The sequence below is a fragment of the Pseudochaenichthys georgianus genome, chromosome 8, assembly GCF_902827115.2.
Source record: "Pseudochaenichthys georgianus chromosome 8, fPseGeo1.2, whole genome shotgun sequence".
Taxonomy (NCBI): Eukaryota; Metazoa; Chordata; class Actinopteri; order Perciformes; family Channichthyidae; genus Pseudochaenichthys; species Pseudochaenichthys georgianus.
In genome coordinates this window covers 7,602,634-7,623,032 of record NC_047510.2, presented here as the reverse complement: position 1 = coordinate 7,623,032, position 20,399 = coordinate 7,602,634, and the positions used below count along the sequence as shown (strand labels likewise).

Genomic DNA, 20,399 nt, shown 5'->3' with positions numbered 1-20,399 from the left:
TAACTCTTTCAAGCTTTATATTTTCGTCGGTAAAAATCAACAATTGAATTCATTTTCCTTGCATGTCCAGCTAATGCAGATGAATTTGTGTGTGTTGCTCTATTTTACAGTGATGTTAAAGAGCAGTGATAACTCAGGGGAGCACGTCAGTGGGCAGCTGGAAGTCTTTGAAGGTGTAGAAGGAGATGTCTCCGTAGTCCACCACAGCAAACACCACCAGGACGTCTCCACTCTGGAAGGCCAGCTGCTTGATGGCTCGCAGATCAGGCACAGGGCCGTCGAAGCTGAGACACAACAATTAGAGACTCAAATGATTTTGTTAAAGACACAGGCCGACGTACTATATCCAAATACAGCTTACACAGCTTTCTCTTATTCTCTGTTTCCATAAATGATGATTTAGATACTCACTTGGTAAAGATCAAAGTCTCCTAGTATAATTGATACATTGCAAACAACAAACATCTGATTTAAAATAGCAAAAGTACAGCTAGTTAATGTTAGCAGTAAGCTGTTAGCAGTCATTATTACACACCTTAGTTGAATGCTTGATCTGATTGGTCCATTTGGACATTCCAGAGGTTGATTACAGATAAACTATTCATTTGATATTTATGTAGAGCACTAAACTTTGGATTCATGAATAAACACTAATGGGAACAGCAGAAGAAGCCATTGGTACTCAGTGAAACAGAAGCAGGAAGCAATGTGATCATTTAAAAAATCTATAAAATCATCAAGGCATTTGTTTATTTAGTATGTAATTCATTAATGAAAAAATAATACCGACAGGGTGATCACGATCCCAGCTGCACATTATCCCTTATGTATCAAGGTGCTATTCACTTTTATATGATGTGTGTAGGAGCCACATATGAAGCCATTTCTGTGTTTGTTACGATACATGTTTTTTGAGTCACTATAGGTGGTGGGCATGTCATTGGATTTGTGTGGTGACGTTTGTGCTTATATCCGGTTGCTTTTACCTGCGCACTTTGTAATAGATGGGGGAGTGAGCTAGAGAAGGACAATTTTTGTTGACCGCACGCATGCACGCATACAAGGATATACGTATATGGATTATTGCATTTTTGCTTTGGAAATAAAAGTTCAAATGCATACAGTGTTGGAAAGACTGAGTTTTTGCGCGTCCAGTGTTTTTTCTCTTGTTTAGTCCCTCGCGGCACTTTGTTTAAGATTACTGCCACAATAATGTGTTCATATTCATTAAGGAAACATTTGTATTAAAAAATTAAAAAAGATAAATTGAAAAATCATGATGTGTTCAATTGTAGCCTTGTAAAAGTATGTTTTTAGAGAGAAACTTGAAAAAAATTCACTTTTTCAAAGAAGATGTTTTGTAATGTTCTATTTCACACAGGCTGCGCCCCCTCTACTGGACTCTATGGGTACTACTCTCTCATCAATGATACGCAAGCGTTCACACACTGAAGTTGTATAAACGTAGCCGGCCAATCGGGGCGAGCCTACCTGAATGTGCACGCAGGCCCACAGTATATAAGGCGGCTACGCCTCCTGACTGTCATCCTTTTCTCTTCAGCGAGCAGGACAACACCTGACAGAGAAAAGTAAAACTTTGAAAGAAGAAGAAAGAAGTTATCATACCTTCAGGGAGTCGCCACTTCTAGGGACCCGGGCCTGTCCTTCGTGCTCTGGCTTAATAGCGGGCGCCGATCCCCACCACCTCTGCTTCGAGTGTTTGGGGGACCAGGATATGGCCGCAAGGTGCCATTTGTTAGGGAATAATTTGCTTAGGTATTCAAACTTTGACCCAGTTCATCGTTTTCTCTTGGCATAGTTCTATGGCCTTGGGTATTGCTGCTATCTCTCTTTAGGAGGGGCAGCTTGGGCGCATTGTTGTTGCCAGATTATGACCGAGCACAAGCTGACATGAGATAGTTTATTGTTCAGGGACATCTAGAAGCCCTTCTTTTTAGGAACGTAGGTTCCCTGGCGCACATTCTTTTCTATGGACGACAGCTCTAGTTGGATTCAGGGTCCATATTTGTTTAGTCTCGCTGATAAAGAATGTTGATTATTACACTCCGAACTAGTTAAAACCTGGAACTACAGAAGAGTTCTTCAGAATTGATTGTGGCATCTCTACCGTGTGGCATCTCTACTCGTGGCCCGTGACATGTCTTGTGAATTCTCCGGCCGAAGCTCCAAATAAACCATCAGTGTTTGCCATCAAAGCTCCAGCTCTCCTCGTGTCTCTCTGAGTCCCGACTCCAATTGCTTCAGAAGTTTCCCCCACAAATCTATCATCCCAGGAGGAGATAGGTTTCCTTTCAACAGAGAATCAGGCCCTGTTGCAAAACAGGCTGTGTCTGTTGTGCACTCTCAGGACAGAGAAAAGAGGCTTTACTCCATGTACTTTCTGGTTCCCAAGAAGACAGGAGAATTCAGACCCATTCTGGATCTTCGCAGCCTGAATCAACACATTGCCACATGTGTTGTCTCTGAAGGCCCTCCACATCCCGGGGCGGGAGAACAGGGGGGGCCAACCTCATGTCGAGAGGCTGGCCCCTGCCAGACGAATGGATGCTTCACCCGGAGGTGGTGAAGCAGATCTGGGCCCAGTTCGGGAGAGCGGAGGTGGATCTGTTCGCCAACCGGCGCAACAGCCACTGTACCCTATGGTTTTCCCTGGCTCGGCAGGAAAATCCACCTTGGGGGTGGACGCGTTTGCACACGAGCCATGGCTGAGAAAGCTGCTCTACGCCTTTCCACCGCTGCGTCTCATTCTCCCTCTCCTGGAGAGGGTGAGACGAGAACGATTGTCAGTCATCCTGGTGGCCCCAGGTCACCGCTCAGCGCCGTGGTATGCGGAGGTGACAAAGATGATGGTGGGCCAGCTCTATTCTGTCCTATTTACAGATACTGGTGGACTGGGGGCTTGCTCATTCCACAGTTAAAGTGTATGATGCAGCCATCTCGTCCTGCCATGAGGGATTTGGCAGCAGGTCAGCCTTTAGTCAAACGCTAATGGCGCGTTTTTTGCAGGGGGTCAGGAGACAGCGCCCAGTGGTGCATGTCTCCACCCCGCAAGGGGATCTGCCGTTGGTGCTCGAGGCTTTGGTCACAGAACCATTTGAGCCTCTGGAGCTCTCCTCCCAGAAGGTGCCATCATTGAAAACAGCTTTGCTGCTTGCCTTGACTTCTCAGTGAGCTAAAGGACTCTCAGTGTTTAGTTAGTTAACTTTAGTCAAAGTTATCTCAGTGGGTCTCAAATGTTTTGGTCACCATTAATGTAAACAATTATTTCCGAGGCACACGTTTATATGATAATTATAGTTATACAAAAATAAGAGAATAAATGAAAAACAGGTATGAAATACTATATGACAGTAAAAAAAGAATAACGTTTAAAAGGGTGATTTGTAAAATATACATAAAGAAAAAGTAAATATGTTAACAGTTCTGTTTAATATGGGTGTTGAGAGAGGTATCCATAGATCTCTTCATTTTGCTCTCAAAGTGCACCAGATTAATTATCTTCAATATTTAAAAATAAATCTTCCGGGGGAGTTTGCCCCCGGATCCCCCTAGAGGAGGTGAGGACCCCCTATGTGAGGTCCACACACCACCTGTACAAATATCACTTTACCCCTGCTTATGCTTATATGCTGCGCTCCTACGCTGTCATTGGAGGCAGTTGCAATTTCTACAGGCTCGCACTTACCTGTTAGCATCTGGCATCTGTTAGCATCTAGCATCTGTTAGCATCTAGCTCTCTTGCTTACAAACTTTTAGCCATCCCTGCTTATACAAGTAGTAGTTTTAGTTGTCTGCGATCTGCGGAGGCCTACTCCCACCTGTCGAGTACGGCTGTACTGAGGTGTTTTTCCTCCGAGACGGAGCGAAGAGACGGAGCGGCTCCACCTGTTGCTGCATGCGATCTGCGATTTACGGAGGCCTGCTCATTGCGAAGAGACGGAGCGGCTCCACCTGTTGCTGCCTGCGATCTGCGATCTACGGAGGCCTGCTCCCACCTGTAGAATACGGCTGTACTGGAGAGGTTTTTACCCCGGAGTCGTCGCGGAGAGACGGAGTGGATCCACGCTTCGGGCTTGGCCTGCTTCCACCGGGCGTGTGCTGCTGTGGGGAGGAGGATTTTACTACCGCTGGGGCCTGCTTTCCACCTGTCCTGGTTCTGCTGTTGCAGAGGCCTGCTTTCACCCCGGGGATACCACGGAGGGACCGGAGCGCTTCTACGCTGCTGTTTTCGCCTGTCCTTTGCTGCTGTGCTGATTTTGCTCCAGGAACATCGCGGATACTGTGTGCTGGTCTGGGAAAATGGCCCATATCGGGATTCTGCTGTGCCTGTTAACTGTTTTGGACTATGAGAAGATCTCTAGTCATTCTGAGAAGTCTACTGGATTCAGGTTCTGCCACCTGCAGTGGGCATCCCCTGCAAAGGTTCGGATGTGTTGCTCAAACAATTACCGGTTGCCTTGTCACAGACAATCTGCTCGACAAAATATGTTTGTCTTTTTTGTTTTCCTGCGATGATGGTTCTTCAGGACTGCTTCTTAAGCTCAAATCACACTCTCGCAGACTTTTCCGGTGTTTCTAAATTAGATGACAATGTATGTGTGTCGTTTAAGAGAAAAAGATGCCTGTTTTTTTTGTTGTTATTACTGTCAGGAAATGTACAACCTAACCCTGGTCCGCCCAGTAGTAGTAGTCAGATCGCTACTCCTGCTGATTTTAAAGCTAGGTCTGGGTTGGGTTTCACCCACTTGAATGTGCGCAGTCTGTTAGGTAAACTAGATTTTGTCCGTATCTGGGCGAGCTCGACTGACGCTGACGTCATTGTTTTATCAGAAACATGGCTGAACAAATCTATTTTGGCCTCTGACATTGCCTTAAATGGTTTTAATGTGTATCGTACCGACCGGCCTAATAAAGGTGGTGGCGTTGCCATTTATGTTAAGAATAAGTTCAGTGTAACCACATTAGTTTCCAAATCGATCAGTAAGCAATTTGAATTTTTAGCCATAAATATAGAAGTGGCAAAGGGTCAACAGGTCATGGTGGTGGGCTGCTACAGACCCCCCTCAGCTGTCAAAGACTCCTTGTCTTCACTAGCAAATCTTTTATCACAACTAGACTACAAGGAAATAGTGCTACTTGGAGATTGTAACTGGGACTGGTTAACTGCAGTGTCAGAGGATTTTAAAAACCTTTGTATCTCTTTAAATGTTACTTAGATTGTTGACAGTCCTACTCGCCCAAATATTAAGTCCCCTAATAAATCCTCCCTAATTGATCTCATTTTAACTAATGTTCCCCATAAATATTCATCTGTGGGAGTATTTGCAAATGATCTGAGCGATCACTGTGTTGTAGCCACAATTAGGGACACTAAGGTCCAAAAGGTTAAACCTCACATTATCATTAAGAGAGACAAGAAACATTTTGTGGAGCAGGGTTTACTCCATGATCTGTTTGATTTTGATTGGGGTAAAATCGATCTGTGTGCTGATGTTGAAACCGCATGGTCTTATTTTTATCTTGGTTTTATGGAGATCATTGATAGACATGCACCCCTGCGTAAATTTAGAGTAAAGTGACGAGACAATCCCTGGTTTTCTGCTAATCTGTCCAGTCTCTTTCATGAGAGAAACAAGGACTGGGCAAAGGCTAGGAAATCAGGCTCAGAGGTAGAATGGCTGCATTTTAGGCAGCTAAGAAATAGCTTCACTTCACATATCAAAAGTGCTAAATCAAAGTACTATCTGTCAGTAACCACAAAGAATCTGAATAATCCTGGAACATTTTGGAAAGCCATTAAATCGTTATCCACCGGCGATATCCGTAATGAGCTACCTCCGTGCCTTACCACAGCATCTGGCACTATATCGGACAGGGCTACTATGTTAAATTGCTTTAATGAGCATTTTGTGTCCTGTGGTTCTCTATTTGATTCTGTCACTAACTCTGCTTCTGTGAACACTACAGTATGTGACTCTGAAAAATGTGTGTTGGAAAACCCTTTTAGTTTTACCCCTTTTACTGTTGATGTTGTTCGTGAAGCTTTAACCAAGTTAGATTCTAAGAAACCGGCTGGCCCGGACAACGTAGAACCTTTCTTTTTAAAGATAGCTGCAGATTGTATTGCTCCACCTCTTACTTCTCTTTTTAACCTCTCCCTCAGCTCAAACACAATTCCAAAATTGTGGAAGTCAGCGTATGTCCTGCCTTTGCTAAAAGGAGGGGAGGCCACCTTATTAAATAACTATAGGCCAATCTCTAAGTTGTCAGTTCTGGCTAAGGTTCTTGAACGCCTAGTGAGTGAACAGGTAAAGGTGTTTTTATGTACAAATGACATCCTGTCTAAACATCAGTCAGGATTCAGAAAGAAACACAGCACCATCACTGCCACAATGAAAGTGGTGAATGATGTGGCGAGTATTTTAGTTAATAAGCAGAGTTGTGCAGCTCTATTTATTGACCTTTCAAAAGCGTTTGACACCGTCGATCATCACATTTTAAAGCAGAGCCTAGCCAGTATAGGCATGTCCAGCCATGCAGTGGGGTGGTTTGTAAACTACCTCTCTGAAAGGTCCCAATGTGTTCATTTTGATGGGCTGTCTTCTGAGTGGTTGAACATTGCAAATGGTGTTCCCCAAGGTTCTGTTTTAGGTCCACTTTTACCGAAGAGTTTTCGTTTGCCACGCCGTGCACATGCATGCATACGTGAGTCATGGTACGATATCTGGATTAAGAGGTTGCTTTTTCTTTGCACAGCATGAAAGAAAGGCCAAATGAATGGGCTGTGATTTTAGTTTTTTTTAAGCAGAGGTTGAGTTCAATCATTTGTACGGCCCTCGGAGGATGTTGTAAAAATTTAAAGGAAAAAGGTTCCCCACCCCTGCTGTAAATAATAATAAAAACCCTTGATGTATAACTTAACATCTCTGTCTCCTATTGATCTGAGTATATTATAAAGAATAGCCAGTTAATTGAAGCATTATAGCACAGGCCTTTGTCAGATGGTATATTACGCTGTTTTTTTTCTGCTTCGAATAGTTCTCTCTTTTTTCACCATACCTGTGTTTGCATCACTGTAACCAATGAGCACCTGCATGTGTGTGAGAATGGCCCTGACTCCATTTCAGCCCAGATTTACAAACTCCTGGCAGGACAAGCTCGAGCTCATTTCTCGCACTGAATTTAAACAAAGTGAGTGAGGGATTGCAATATAAGAGGGAAAGAAAGAGAAACTTTAAAACTGTTCAATTGTTATGATGTGAAAAGACTGATATTGTTCTATAATCGTCTGAAACTGTTAAGTCATGATGTGAAACGGTTAACAAAGAAAAAGGGACACTCAAGCTGCTGCTACACTTTATTTTATTTATCTAAAATTAAGCACTTTTAAGATGCACACATTTTCAAAAGTTATTTAATTTATTTTCTCTATTTTATTTTTAAATGCAGCCCGAGAGGAACATTAAACATATCCACAGTATTTACTGTATATCTGTATAGTTCAATGTTATGACGGAGCGGATCACATGATTGACTGTCTCCGCCACTGACAGCCGACACACACACCACACACACACACCAAACATTTCCTGCTCTCTGCCTAAAAAGGAACCATGCAATTTATTATTTATTGTGCGTTTGTTAATTTGTTAAGAGGTGGTTAACCTGTTTATGTTTGGGTCGGATCTTTTTATGTTGACAATGTGGTTTGAGGTAATTGCGTCACCTGTTGACGGTAAGCCTGTGGGAAGGGCTATGGGTTCAAAATGGACGGTTTTGGTCCTGGAGGATGACTCGGAAGAATGTTGCAATGAAGGCAACAGCTGGGATATGTTCGGGAGAGAGTTGCAGAGAAGGCAACACCAGAGCATGTTTACTCTGAGTGATGGATGGTTTGGTTTGGACATTTATTTATTTTGTTTAAGTTGTGCTTGGTCGTTATTTTATTTTTTGCTGCTGTTATTAAAGTTTTGGAGCTTAACCCAACCGACTAGGCCAGTGTTTTCATACGGACAATAGAACCCCGTCACAAATGTTAATAGACAATAACTATTGTTGTTTTTGAATTGTACTTTCTTTATTTGATTGGCAGTCAGTTGTTGATTACATGCAGACGTTGATAAAGCTACAGGCTACTTCAATATATATCACACTAATTCATGAAGCAAGTTAGACATTTTGATGTTCCGGACCTTTGCATGGGGAGATTTTCTCTAACTGGACCTCGTTGAATTTTAGTTGAATACCCCTGGTGTAGGATGACAGTCAGGAGGCGTATATACTGCGGGCCTGCGCACGCATTTAGGTAGGCTCGCCCAGATTGGCCGGCTACGTTTATACAACTTCAGTGTGTGAACGCTCTCGTATCATTGATGAGAGTAGTACCCATAGAGTCCAGTAGAGGGCTCCGCCTCAGCTTATAGGGCTAGGGTTACAATACGTAACCTATTGTTTTGTAAAATAGATATCAGAAAGGTAATACGACCTGCTACACTTCCTAACAACAAACAACATGCAATTGAAATAAAGTATGTTTATTGGACTTTTTTTTCTAACCGTGGTATTAAACATGGAGAATGGTAGGAGGAGGTAGGAGGTTGAAATCACTGTTGGTGTTGATGTCAGATATTGTGACTGAGCTTTAGGACACAAAAGGGCCTATATCTTCAGCCCTATACAACTTATTTAATTTGAGTCACAGGTCTGTTGTTTCCTGTCAGCCCATCTTGTGTAAACACGAGCAGTTGTTGTGATTGCTTACCTGCACACACACATCCGTGTGTAAGGTTTCCCCGGGTTGCTCTTCTTGAAGTCAGCCACCGTGTCAGGCTGATAAACATTGAAACTAATCCTCCACTCGTCTGATGCTTGTAACCTGAGCGGACAAACACAAAGTCAGCGCCTGAATTATGCCCTCTTCATCACAGAACAATACAGAAACATCATATTTCAAGAGCACTACAAGGCCGGTGACAAACGCAGGAGCCGCAGCGTCTCGCTCCTTTGTCTCTCTGTCTTTATGTGTTTGTAAACCATTATTTATGATAGCATAGAGAGGAGTTGAAGGTACATCAAGTCCAATCCCTTTATCTTTCTCAGGTGAATGTTTTCTGACCCCAATGAACAATAAAGTCACTAATCGAATGCCAATCTGCACTAAATGTTTGCTCCATGTGTACACACAGCAGGTAGGTCATTAGGGTTTACTTACTAAGGGTTTCTGCATTTTAAATACCACATAGAACAGAACTCAACATCTTTTTTTACTGTCATGAAAAATGATTGAAAACCAATACGGACAATTAGGCCTACAATCATATTTTTTTTAAATATATGAAATAATAAGTGTTACTTATTACATGGAAACAGGGTTTTGGTTTGTGTAGCACTTTTGTGAAAAAAAAGTGTTATAGGGTTATCGATATCGACCGATACTCACTCTCTGCCGATCGATCGGTGCTCTCTAAAAATGGCGATCGCGAGAGCCGATCATATGACGTAAAATGATGTGGTAAAATACATGACACTTTTCTCTGTGCGCGGCAAAACAAGCTCGCCGAAATGGCTTCACCGGTCTGGCAGTATTTTAAGGTGTCCGAAAATGACAATAAAATAGCGGTATGCAACATGTGTGAGCAGAAATCCTGCAGCTCCACCCGCTGTGACGGACCGGTGAGCGGAGGTAGACCTAACACACTTAGCTATTTTATCTACCTCTGGAACAAGCTAAACTAGTTATAAATATATTTATTCTTCACGGTCGGTTCAGTCGTTACTGGATCAGTGAGCTGCATAAGATACTGACAGGTTGTCAAGAGAGAGAGTGAGTGAGAGAGAGAGAGGAAAAGAGAGCGCTTCCGCTAATTTCTCCCGTGTTATTATCCAAAGTTAATGTAAACTTGAATAATGTACTTCACATCACTTTAAATGTAAGATCCCCATAGGTCCCGCCCACTCGATCGGATCGGCGATCGGTATCGGCCGATACTGATTCCGGCCCCAAAATTGGCGATTGGAGCATCCCTAAAAACAACAAATAGATTAGGGGCCGAAGGCCTTGGCAGACAGATGGGACTTGAGGGCCCTTTTGAAGGCGTCAAGCGCGGAGATGTTGCGGATCTCCGCAGGGAGAGTGTTCCAGAGGGTGGGACTGGCCATCGGGACGTTCGGGAAGAATCCCGATGGGTCGGTACCAGGGTTTCCGTTAGCCGGTAATTACCGGTTTTTAGCTGGTAAAATTTATAAAAAACCGGTAAATTCAAAACCTGACGGTCAAAATGTCTGGTAATAATTAGGGAGGCTCCGATCGATCGGCCGCCGGTCATTATCGGCCGATATTCACTCTTAATAGTTTGATCGGTGCTCTCTATAAAGGCCGATCAGGAGAGCTGGATCTGATCCATATGGACATAAACGCGAGTGAAGTGTAACCGGACGCGAGAGAGAGATCAGATCATCTGCTGAGTCTGACCGAGACACGCAGCTCTGCAGGATCACCTGAAGCCCCGCCCTCTGTTTAGCGCGCTGCAGGAGCTGCATGAGAAACTGACGTGCTGTCAGGAGAGAGAGAGGGGAAAAGAGAGGATCCGTTTCTCCCGTGTTATTATTCAAAGTTGATGTAAACTTCTGAATAATGTACGTTATCTACTACAAGTAGTTTGTTTGAATGTAATAATTATGTTGTTTGTTGTTTGTGGAATCATTTATTGAAAAATGAATCTGAATTTTTTGATCTGTTACGATTATAAACTGAAGCAATATAAAAATGAGCCCCGTGAACTGAGTTTTAAACTGAAGCATATCTGCTCATAGTCCGGTACTTACATGCTAACGGAAACTCTGCTACACAACTATTATTATTATTATTGAAATATGACCGGTAAGTTTCAAATTAGTCCGGTAAAATGAATTCTGCCCGGACATTTGACCGGCGAGAAAAAATCCTAGCGGAAACCCTGGTCGGTACTGAAGTGGGCCGGTCGGACGATGTGGGCCTGTCGGATAAGTCACTAGCACCCCCCCGTTGGCAATTTACTAGCGGTATTTACTAGTGGTACCGAAGTGGGCTGGTCGAGAGACCCGGGCAGATTTTTAGTCCCAGTCCGCCCCTGGGGCTGCCACACTGAAGGCTCTGTCCCCGAAGCTTTGCAGGTTGGTGCGGGGGGTGGTAAGCAGGCCAGAGTCTGAAGACCGCAGGTTGCGGGGTGGGGCATGTGGGCGAAGGATGTCCGATAAGTACTGGGGGCATGGGCATGGAGGGACTTGTAGGTGAGGAGGAGAACTTTGTAGGTGATGCAGGACTTGACCGGCAGCCAGTGGAGGTGGATGAGGATGGGGTGATGTGCTGCCACGGCTTTGTATGTGTGAGTACCCTAGCAGCACATTTTTGTCAGTAAGTCTCAGCTGAATGTAAACTAGTTTACATAAAAGACACAGTATGAGAAAAACAAAGACCTTTTTGAACATTAAAGCATGGAGAGATGTCCCAGTAGAGACACTAAATACTAATATGAACCTGAAGAAAAGCATAATTTGTCTTCTTTGAGTAATTTAGTTTTTATTATGGCAGGTCTGTTTTCCAGTTTATTCGCTCCTCATTAGATAAGGAAAATAATGTTCACTATCAGTGTGATAACAGGAAAGGGAAACAATGCCTACCTGGACGCTCCCTCAAGCAAATGTGTAGATTTAATCACACTGATTTTATCTAGCAGCTCCCCTGAAAGAGAAAAAAAAACAAAGTTTACATCAAGAATTCAAGGTAATATGGGGTGAGTATTCGACATACAAATGATCAATTTGTGGGTTTCTTTCGGAATTCATTTATAGACTAGATCCATGTGATCTCACCAGTGGGAATTGGTTGTCTCGGGTCATGTAAAGGAGTGACCTCCCCATCCCACAGGTGTGTCGCTCGGCCTTTACTCCTCCTCCCCTGCCGCCTCTCCATCAGCTGCCGATACTCCGCCCAGTTACTGCAGCGCCTGACCTAAAGGAACATATTAATTTTCCAAATGAAGATTCCAACTCAATTTGTGTTGAACAGTTGCATTTCAAAATCATGTTACATAGAGGTTCATACAGATTAAAGAGGCCGTATTATGCTTTTCCCCTTCCTGTAGTGTTATATAGGTTTTTGTGCATGTAAATGGTCTGGTAAAGGCTAAAATCCCAAAGTTTCTCTCCCCCCCACTTTTCTTCAACAACATAGAGACATCACCATGTAACATGTGCTAGCATTGGCTAGCATACCAACAAAATGTAACTGTAGTATACGTGATAGGCTATAGCCGGCCAGCTAACCTAGTTTCAGACAGAGGGTGAAAAGAGCTGCTTTGCTTGCATACCCACTTACTTTTTGATAAATATGGCGAATAATTCTGCACTTTTCCTATTGTTCTGAGTTTGTTTCTTTATGGTTTATTGCAATGATATGTAATAATTTCATTTAACTTAAGACTTTTAACAATCCGGAACGCTGTCTAACTACAAACCTCTCTGTCCTTGTCCGAGCGATGCCTTCGCTTCTCCTCTTCTCTCATCTGCTCCTTCGAGGACATCTTGACATCCCGCAGGTTGATCCTGGTCCTCCAGGGGTCGACGTCACAGACCCCCACTGCCAGAGCCCCAGGGAGCAGAGAGGGGTCAGGTGATACCAGGCAGCTGGAGAGGCACTCCCTGCTGGAGCCCAGGTCAGGGAAGGAGATGGAGCTGAAGTCCCAGCGTGAGGCAGCAGAGGCGGGCTGGTGATCAGATCGCTCCCCGACATCATCCAGCATCCACCAGGTCCTCACCCCACCCTTGTTTCCTGGACTTGCAGTGGCGGTCTGGGTGCTTGAAGTTTCTGGAGAAATAGTCAGGTGGGACTCTGGAAGTTTTTTATCCTCCTGACCTTCTTGGCCGCATGTATCCTCCTCCATTCTGTCAGCTGTAGATTCTTCTTGTGCTTCAGTGTGACTGCAGCATTAAAAAAAATATGCCATAGCTTTGTTAAAATTGGAATTAACGATATTACTTGAATAACTATTAAAGCACACTTAGACCCTAGCCACACGAAGACGGTAACGAAAACTAACCAAATTCGATATCAAAAAAGTCTTCCGTTCACACGCAATCAGCACCAGAAACGTGTCCGTCCACACGAGACCGCTCGACCCGCTGGAGACGCTGTAGTACATATGCCGGGCCTGTAAGTGGCGCTGTACTCCCGCCAAAAGATATACCAAAAGTAGCAAAGAAGACTTCACGAGCATACATGGTTGCAATGGTTGCCCTTCTGTTTATTCTCCGCGGTGGATTTAGCAGCAGAGGTGGGGAGAGGAAGGGGTCAGGGCTCTGGCTCTTTTTCTCTCTCCCCAAGGCAAGCGTGTGCTCTTGCTGTAAATCTCCCCGGTAGTCCACCAGCAGATGAACACCCACCTCTCCGCCTTTTTCAATGGACGAGGGAACCGTGCGGCAGAGTTTCCGTTACAATTAGTTTTTTCGCTGGTCAACATGTCCGTTAAAGTTTAAATCTTCCGGACAAAATGATAAAGGCGCCGGTCAAAGGTCTTCTTTGTTATTTATTGAGCTTTAAAACAAACTCTATATAATAATATAAGAATAATATACGGAGTCTCTCTTTTCCTCCCCCTCTCCTGACAGCCCGTCAGTATTTTCGTTATCAGGAAATGATTGTATATGGCGTAATCACGGAGCGTTGCGTCTGCAGATCTACCCACCTTAGGACCCGTTATCGTTTCCCTGTCGGCCTCGTGTGGCCGAACCGTCTATATGATAGAGAACTGTAACAGATACAACCCATATCGTCTCTGTGTGGCTGCAGCCTTAGTTCGGCCCTTCTGCTACTTTCAGTTTAAAAAAAAATACAATTACAAATGCAAATAAAATTGTATGTTGATTATAACAAATATATAGAAATGTTTACTTCTTTTATTGGACGAATTGAACTCGGAAAAAAAAAAAGACACCAATGAAAACAAATAATTATGATTCAAACTTTGCTCTATTGGTATTCTGTTTAAACTGACTTTTTTCAATATCACAAAAACAATATTATGACATTATTACATGGCTTGGTTGAATGCTCGATTCTGGTTGGTCAATTTGGACATTCAAGAGGTTGATCATTTTCACTAACAGTCTGTTGCTAACGAGAATAGACTGTTGCTAAGGAGGATCAAGGGACTATGTGTAGTCATATCAATCCGCACTAGCGCAAGATTAGAGAAGGAAAGAGGTTAAAAGACAAAATGCTAAATTACAACAAATTGCTAGTTGAATTAAAGAAATTAATTTCAGTTATTTCCAAAATTATTTGGTAGAATACATCAAACGTTGAATTAAACACAACAGAGACTAGAGCTATAGTTATATTTTGAAGTGCAGTTTTCCTCCATGGGTGCAATATCCCAAGTTCAGTGATGATAAAAAAACGATAAATATTGTGAAGCGATACCTGGATGTTGCGGTGGGGCTGGCGCTGCGCTTTCTCTTCAGCTGTTTCCCTGCTCTGTCACGTGACTGAGGAAGGTTCAGCTGCTTCGCATAGGACGATGTCTCAGAACTGTAAAAAGCCACACACACACACAATGTCAAATCCTGGACATTTACAGCTAACATCATGTCTGTCACTAAATGATTTGGACATGATAAGACAATAGAGTAATGAAGACTGTTTAAGCCGATTTTCTTTGTTTTTTATCTGTTTTCATCTTGTGTTTTTTGTGATATTTCCTGTTTTTATCTAATTGTGTAGTAACTTTGTTCTTGTTGTGTAAGTACATTTACAGTTGTTTGCCACTCGACATTTGTGAACATTAAGGCAAACTCAGTATATACTATACTATATTCTATTCATTTCATTTCAAACCTTTATTTATACAGATAAAATCCCATTGAGATCATTGATCTCTTTTCCAAGGGAGACCTGCTCAAGTAGTTCCACATGAAACATAAAAACATAAATAGAACAACAAAAGGACATCATACAGCATCATTTACAAAATTATCCACATAAACAGGTACCAATAGTTTCCGATTGAGTAGCATCCAACCGAGCTTTAAAAACATTTAGTGGCACCAGATTGTTCAGTTTCCATTTAATTTGCATACTATTCCAAGACAGAGGAGCTGCGCATCTAAATGCTGTCTTCCCTAAGACAGTCCTAGCAGTTGGCACATTTAATAAAACCACAGCATTCGATCTCAGGCAGTAGCCACTTACAATTCTCCGTGAGATCAGGGAGCAGATATAAGATGGAAGTTTCCCTAACATGGCTTTGTATATAAAAATGTACCAGTGACTGAGCCTCCGTACAGTTAGTGAAAGCAAACCAGCCCTTGCATACAGGGTACAGTGATGGGTTAATGCTTTACAGTTTGTCACAAATCTCAGTGCACTGTGATACGCAGCATCTAACTTGACCAGGCAATTGGCAGGTGCATTCATATATATCAGATCCCCATAGTCCAGCACAGGTAAAAAGGTCACAGTGACTAGCCTTTTCCTGGCCTCAAGCGAGAAACAGGACTTGTTTCTGAAAAAGAACCCTAGCCTAACCCTCAGTTCTATACTAGAATACATAACAAATAAGTGTTCTGAAAGTTTTAAATATGGGTTGATATAATGATTTCCTTTTCTTTTGTCGGCACAAACGTGACTGACCAACCAACCATCTTATTTTTCAAAGCCTGACTTTATTTATATTTGTATTGGTATTATATGCACAGGCAATACAAATAGAAGTGAAAGCAACGAGAAAAATGTGGTAGATTAATACATTTTAAAAGTCAGGAATAATCCTTTTCAATCAAATTAGTTAGAATATCTTGTACCAAAGACATTGTCGCTTAGAACAATTGTCAGAGCCAGTTTACTTTTTTTGTGACAAAATCAATTAATATTGTCACCTATTCGTGACTTGTGTAGTCAAGGGGCTATAAAAGACTACAATACACACGGCACCAGCATTTAAGATACAGATATCGGAACCTGTGTGGAAGACGCCATTGAAACACAGTTTAAAGCGTTACACTTCGTACAACATTATATAGTTTGTTTATCTTTAATTTTTTGCCTGTTTTGTTGGCAACTATCTTAAAGGCCTATTTTTATTGTGGAATGTGTGACGAAATAATTGTATTTTGATTAACCGCAAGTCTGTTTGAAACGCATCTAATGATTAACCGCAAGTCTGTTTGAAACGCATCTAAGAAGTAGGAAAGAAGCCGCGACAGCAGTTAATAAAAAGCATATAACAAACTTTATACAACCAGAGATGGAAAGGTAAAAGGAAATACATGAAATAAAATAGCTTGTAGCAGTTTGGCTTCACATAGTGGGATACATGTTACTGTAAACAAATATAAAAAGTTATTTCAATATCTTAACAAATTTGGTTTGCAAAGGATTGACAAATGGCATACATTTTCCCCTTCCTGTGTCAATGAGGATTCAGTTACCTGGGATGGAACCTGTGCACCAAATAGCCAAGCCTCTTCAAATGCCCAAACACCTAAGAGATATAAAAAAAAAAACTTTGTTAGACGCAGTTCAGGCCTCCTTCAGAATATCTGTCGGGATGTTTTCTCTTACCTGATATTCCTGGAGCCTCAATGTGCTTGAGTACAGAAATTTCTCATACCCGTCCTGAATGGACAGTGGCAGCTCCTGGTAGAACACCTGCACGTTCCCCTGTTCACACAGTCACTCAAAGTAATCAGTTATCCATATTTTACAGATCACAATAGGGTAGGGGGATTGGAGAAATATAACTGCCACTCACACACTCCATCAGGTAGAGAGCCTCTTCAGGGAAGAGAAACTGCTTGCCGCCAGCAGAAAATCCCATCGTCTGCCAAAACTTCCCCTATGTAAAAAACAAGTGTTTTCAGACTCAGTCAAAATAAAATGTAACGGGGTGTGAGTATATTGTTTTGTACACTGAGGAATACTCACAGCTGGAGACTGAAGCTCCACGATGTTCTCACTTGGAATCCATGTGGCCTTCACTAGGTTTCCCCTATATTAAAATGTCAAACAATTATTTTCAATGCAGCATCTGAAGCTCAACCCACATACTTTACAATTTTGGCAAAGTATATAGTAAAATATTTTAAAAAGAAAGTGATTTTCTTGCCACCAGGGATGACCTCATTTATAACCTAGAAGTTAAAATCCCCCTTGTTGCCAAGTCAAAACGCAATAGGATTTTTTTTCATTGGATTTTGAGTTGATGCAGGAAATAAGCTCAAATGAAGAGCACTTTCAATCATTTTTCAAGGCAAAAAGGCAATTGCCAAATTACTTAACATTATTTTTTTTGCCAGTAGGAGGAAATAAGAAGATTACAAATGTCACACTGGACACATAGAGAGCTTCTCTCTTCTAGTATTTCTACCAAGAAAAACTACACTAGTTACTTTTTATAGAGCTGAAACCACAGTCAAATTTTATTATTTTATGTTTGATATGTTTTTCACAATCAATCAATGACAGCAGATTTTGTCGGTGATACTACTGGTTTGTTGAACGGATGCCATGCCTACTCACAGTTTCTCCACTCGCTCCTCGGATATGAGGCTCCAGTGCTCATTGAGACTCTGCTCAAGCCGCTGTCTTTGCTCGTCTGAGTCATCAGGGAAGAAGTCTTTCTGTCCTCTCACCGGGATCTTGTGACTCCTGGACCGGGCTGCAAACAGTTCAGATGGACTGGAATAAAAAAAAAAAAACACGTTCACGTTCTGGCATTTTGATTTGTCTATCAATAGATAAAGGCAAGAGAGAAGAAGCAATACAATCCATTAAAAGTGATGTGTCAGACTTATATGGGTTATTATCACAATGCTGCATTTATTTAGAATCATGTCATGGAAGATATGGTCATGTATGTCATGTGATTTTCAAAAAATAAACCTCAGAATTTTCTTAACAATATTCATATATCATAAAAAGAAATATTTATGTCCTACAAAAAAATAGTTCTACTTTTTTCAGTGTAGTAATACAATTCTGCATTAATTTGGAGTTCATTGATCACATGATATGGAAGCTATTAAAAATATTTACGGGTTTTCAATAAAGAAACTTCTGTATTTTCATCAATAATTTAATAAAAAACAGAGTGGGTCACATTATGGAAGCTTTTGAAAAAAACTGAAATTATTTGTATTTAAAAATATGTATATAAAATGAATTAATTTAGTCAAAATAGTGTGCCACATAAGATACATTTATTATAATGTTAACTGATACGGGCAAGTTAGCACAGAGGAATTGAGTATATCAGTGATGTTGTGTCATTTAAAAGGTAATTTATAGACATTGTTGTATTAGAACTTTTACGATGGAGGAGAGTAGTTCCTCTGTCTGACTGAGAGACTAACAATAATGATTCATGAAATATTATATGGTAGGCTATGATGTTTCGCCACCTCTACACTAATGTATCGCTTTACGGGTTTTTAAAAGTCACGTCAACTAAGGTTTCCCCGGAACCACAACCTAGCTAACTGACAGTTAACATAACGTATGACCATGTGAACGGGGCAACTCTTAAGCCCTTACAATAAACTATGACAAAATAACAATTTGACTAAATATTACGAAAGTTATTACTCAACCGCCTACAAATTCAGTACTATTTCGCATTACCGATAATAACATACCTTAATACTTCATTGTAAAACTTTGAGTCAGTGTCTGTCTTGTTTTGGTCGGCCATGTTTACCAGTAACAGCCAACAGCCCGCTGCTAGTGATGGTCACCTGGTCCTAACGCCCGTTGGATTCAGTAATTAAAACCTGTACTGATTTTAACTCGTTTTTCTATGGTGCAAAAAAAATGATATTAAGCAACCAGTCATGCCAACATTAATTACACTGTAATCTGACTTTATTTAATTTGAACTGTATTGTCATACTATATTTTAGATATTTTATTGAAGTGTATTAGAAGTGTACTAAGTATTATGTTCGTAACCTGAATTTAAATCAGACTTTGTAATTATTTGAGTGACCGAGATCATGTAAGTGTATTTCAAGTGTACTATGTATTAATTTATTGAGCTGTACTTAAATCAGGTTTTTAAATTGTTTGACTGATAGAGATCATGCAATGTTATTATTTGTTTATTGATTGTTATGAATCTGAGGACCACAGATGGAAATGAGCTATTAGCTATAATCTGGCATATTGCATCTCTTCTCTTTGCTGAGATTAATGTTTTTGTATGCATGGTCCTTCTATAAATAAATAAATTTAAAAACAATTTAAAAACAATAATCGAAAGAAATCACACATACGTTTGGAGAAATAAAGAGGACCAGTGATACCAGAATAAGGCTACACGTTTTGCTTGAGTAAAAGTAGTAATATAAAATGCAAAACTAAAAGTACTTATGCAGAATAATATATATCATATCACTGGAATATAATAGTGATGCATTCATGTTTTCAAAAGTCAAAAGTTCAGCAATTTGCTTTCAGAATGTAGTAAAGTAGAACTGGAAAGAAAATGCTTGTTCGACACAAAATTCCTGCAGTTCTGGCATTCACTGTTTATGTTAATTGTACAGTTAATCAGTTGCCATGTGTCGTGGAAACTTTTAGAACAGGGCTTCTCAAACTCCGGACCAAGGTCCGGATCCGGACTTGTGTGCACGAGCGTGACACGCATTGCAGACAGCAAGTTTAATGCTTATAATGCCTTTTTGCTGAGGTTCAAGCAGGGGCGGCGCCAGGGGGGAGCTAGGGGGTGCTAAAGCACCCCCCAGGATTACCAAAGCACCCCCAAGAAATATGTGTTTTGTTTTGTTTTTTTCGAAAATTATTATTATTATTTTTATTAAATTAGAAATATTATTGATTAGATCAATGCAAATGTGAAAAAAACACATTTTTGACCAAAAACATAAAGCCAACACAGGTGATATGATTAGGCCAATGGCCAGCACCCATTCGATGTTTGACCTACCCATAGGCTAAATTACTTTGTGACACTTGAGTGACTTCCTGTTAGCTAGAGCGCCAAATTATTTGCTAACAGCAAAGTGAAAAATTGATAGTTTTTTAGTCCTTAAAACGTCCACGTGTGGACACTCAATCAAAATCACCTGAACGAGCCATTTTGTGTGCGTGCGTGCGCGAGCGAGAGAGAGAGCTCGCCTCGCGTACCAGTGGGTATCTACCGGAGATTGTTGTGGTTAGCATCTGGTGCTAGCTAGCCAAGCTAACGGATATAAGGAGCTTTTTCAACAACAAGGTTGAGGGAGAACTCTCTCCTGTCAGACTGAGAGTCTCAGATAACCTCAGCTCAGGTGAAGTAAAGGACTCTCTCAGTGTTTAGATAGTTAACTTTAGTCTAGTTATCTCAGTG

The 20,399-nt window shown here is 41.4% G+C and overlaps 1 protein-coding gene across 1 annotated transcript; it reads right to left on the bottom strand.

Moving 5' to 3' along the window:
• Positions 1-18,811, bottom strand: tsen54 (TSEN54 tRNA splicing endonuclease subunit). Its single transcript, XM_034088322.2, has 12 exons — positions 18,691-18,811; positions 17,576-17,734; positions 16,982-17,045; positions 16,809-16,892; positions 16,619-16,717; positions 16,486-16,538; positions 14,480-14,587; positions 12,516-12,978; positions 11,872-12,010; positions 11,680-11,740; positions 8,783-8,896; positions 1-284 (listed from the first exon to the last, which is right to left on the bottom strand). Exons 1-12 carry the CDS (start codon positions 18,744-18,746, stop codon positions 134-136), a joined length of 1,551 nt encoding a protein of 516 aa, XP_033944213.1. The 5' UTR covers positions 18,747-18,811; the 3' UTR covers positions 1-133.
• Between the last annotated feature and the right edge of the window lie 1,588 nt (positions 18,812-20,399).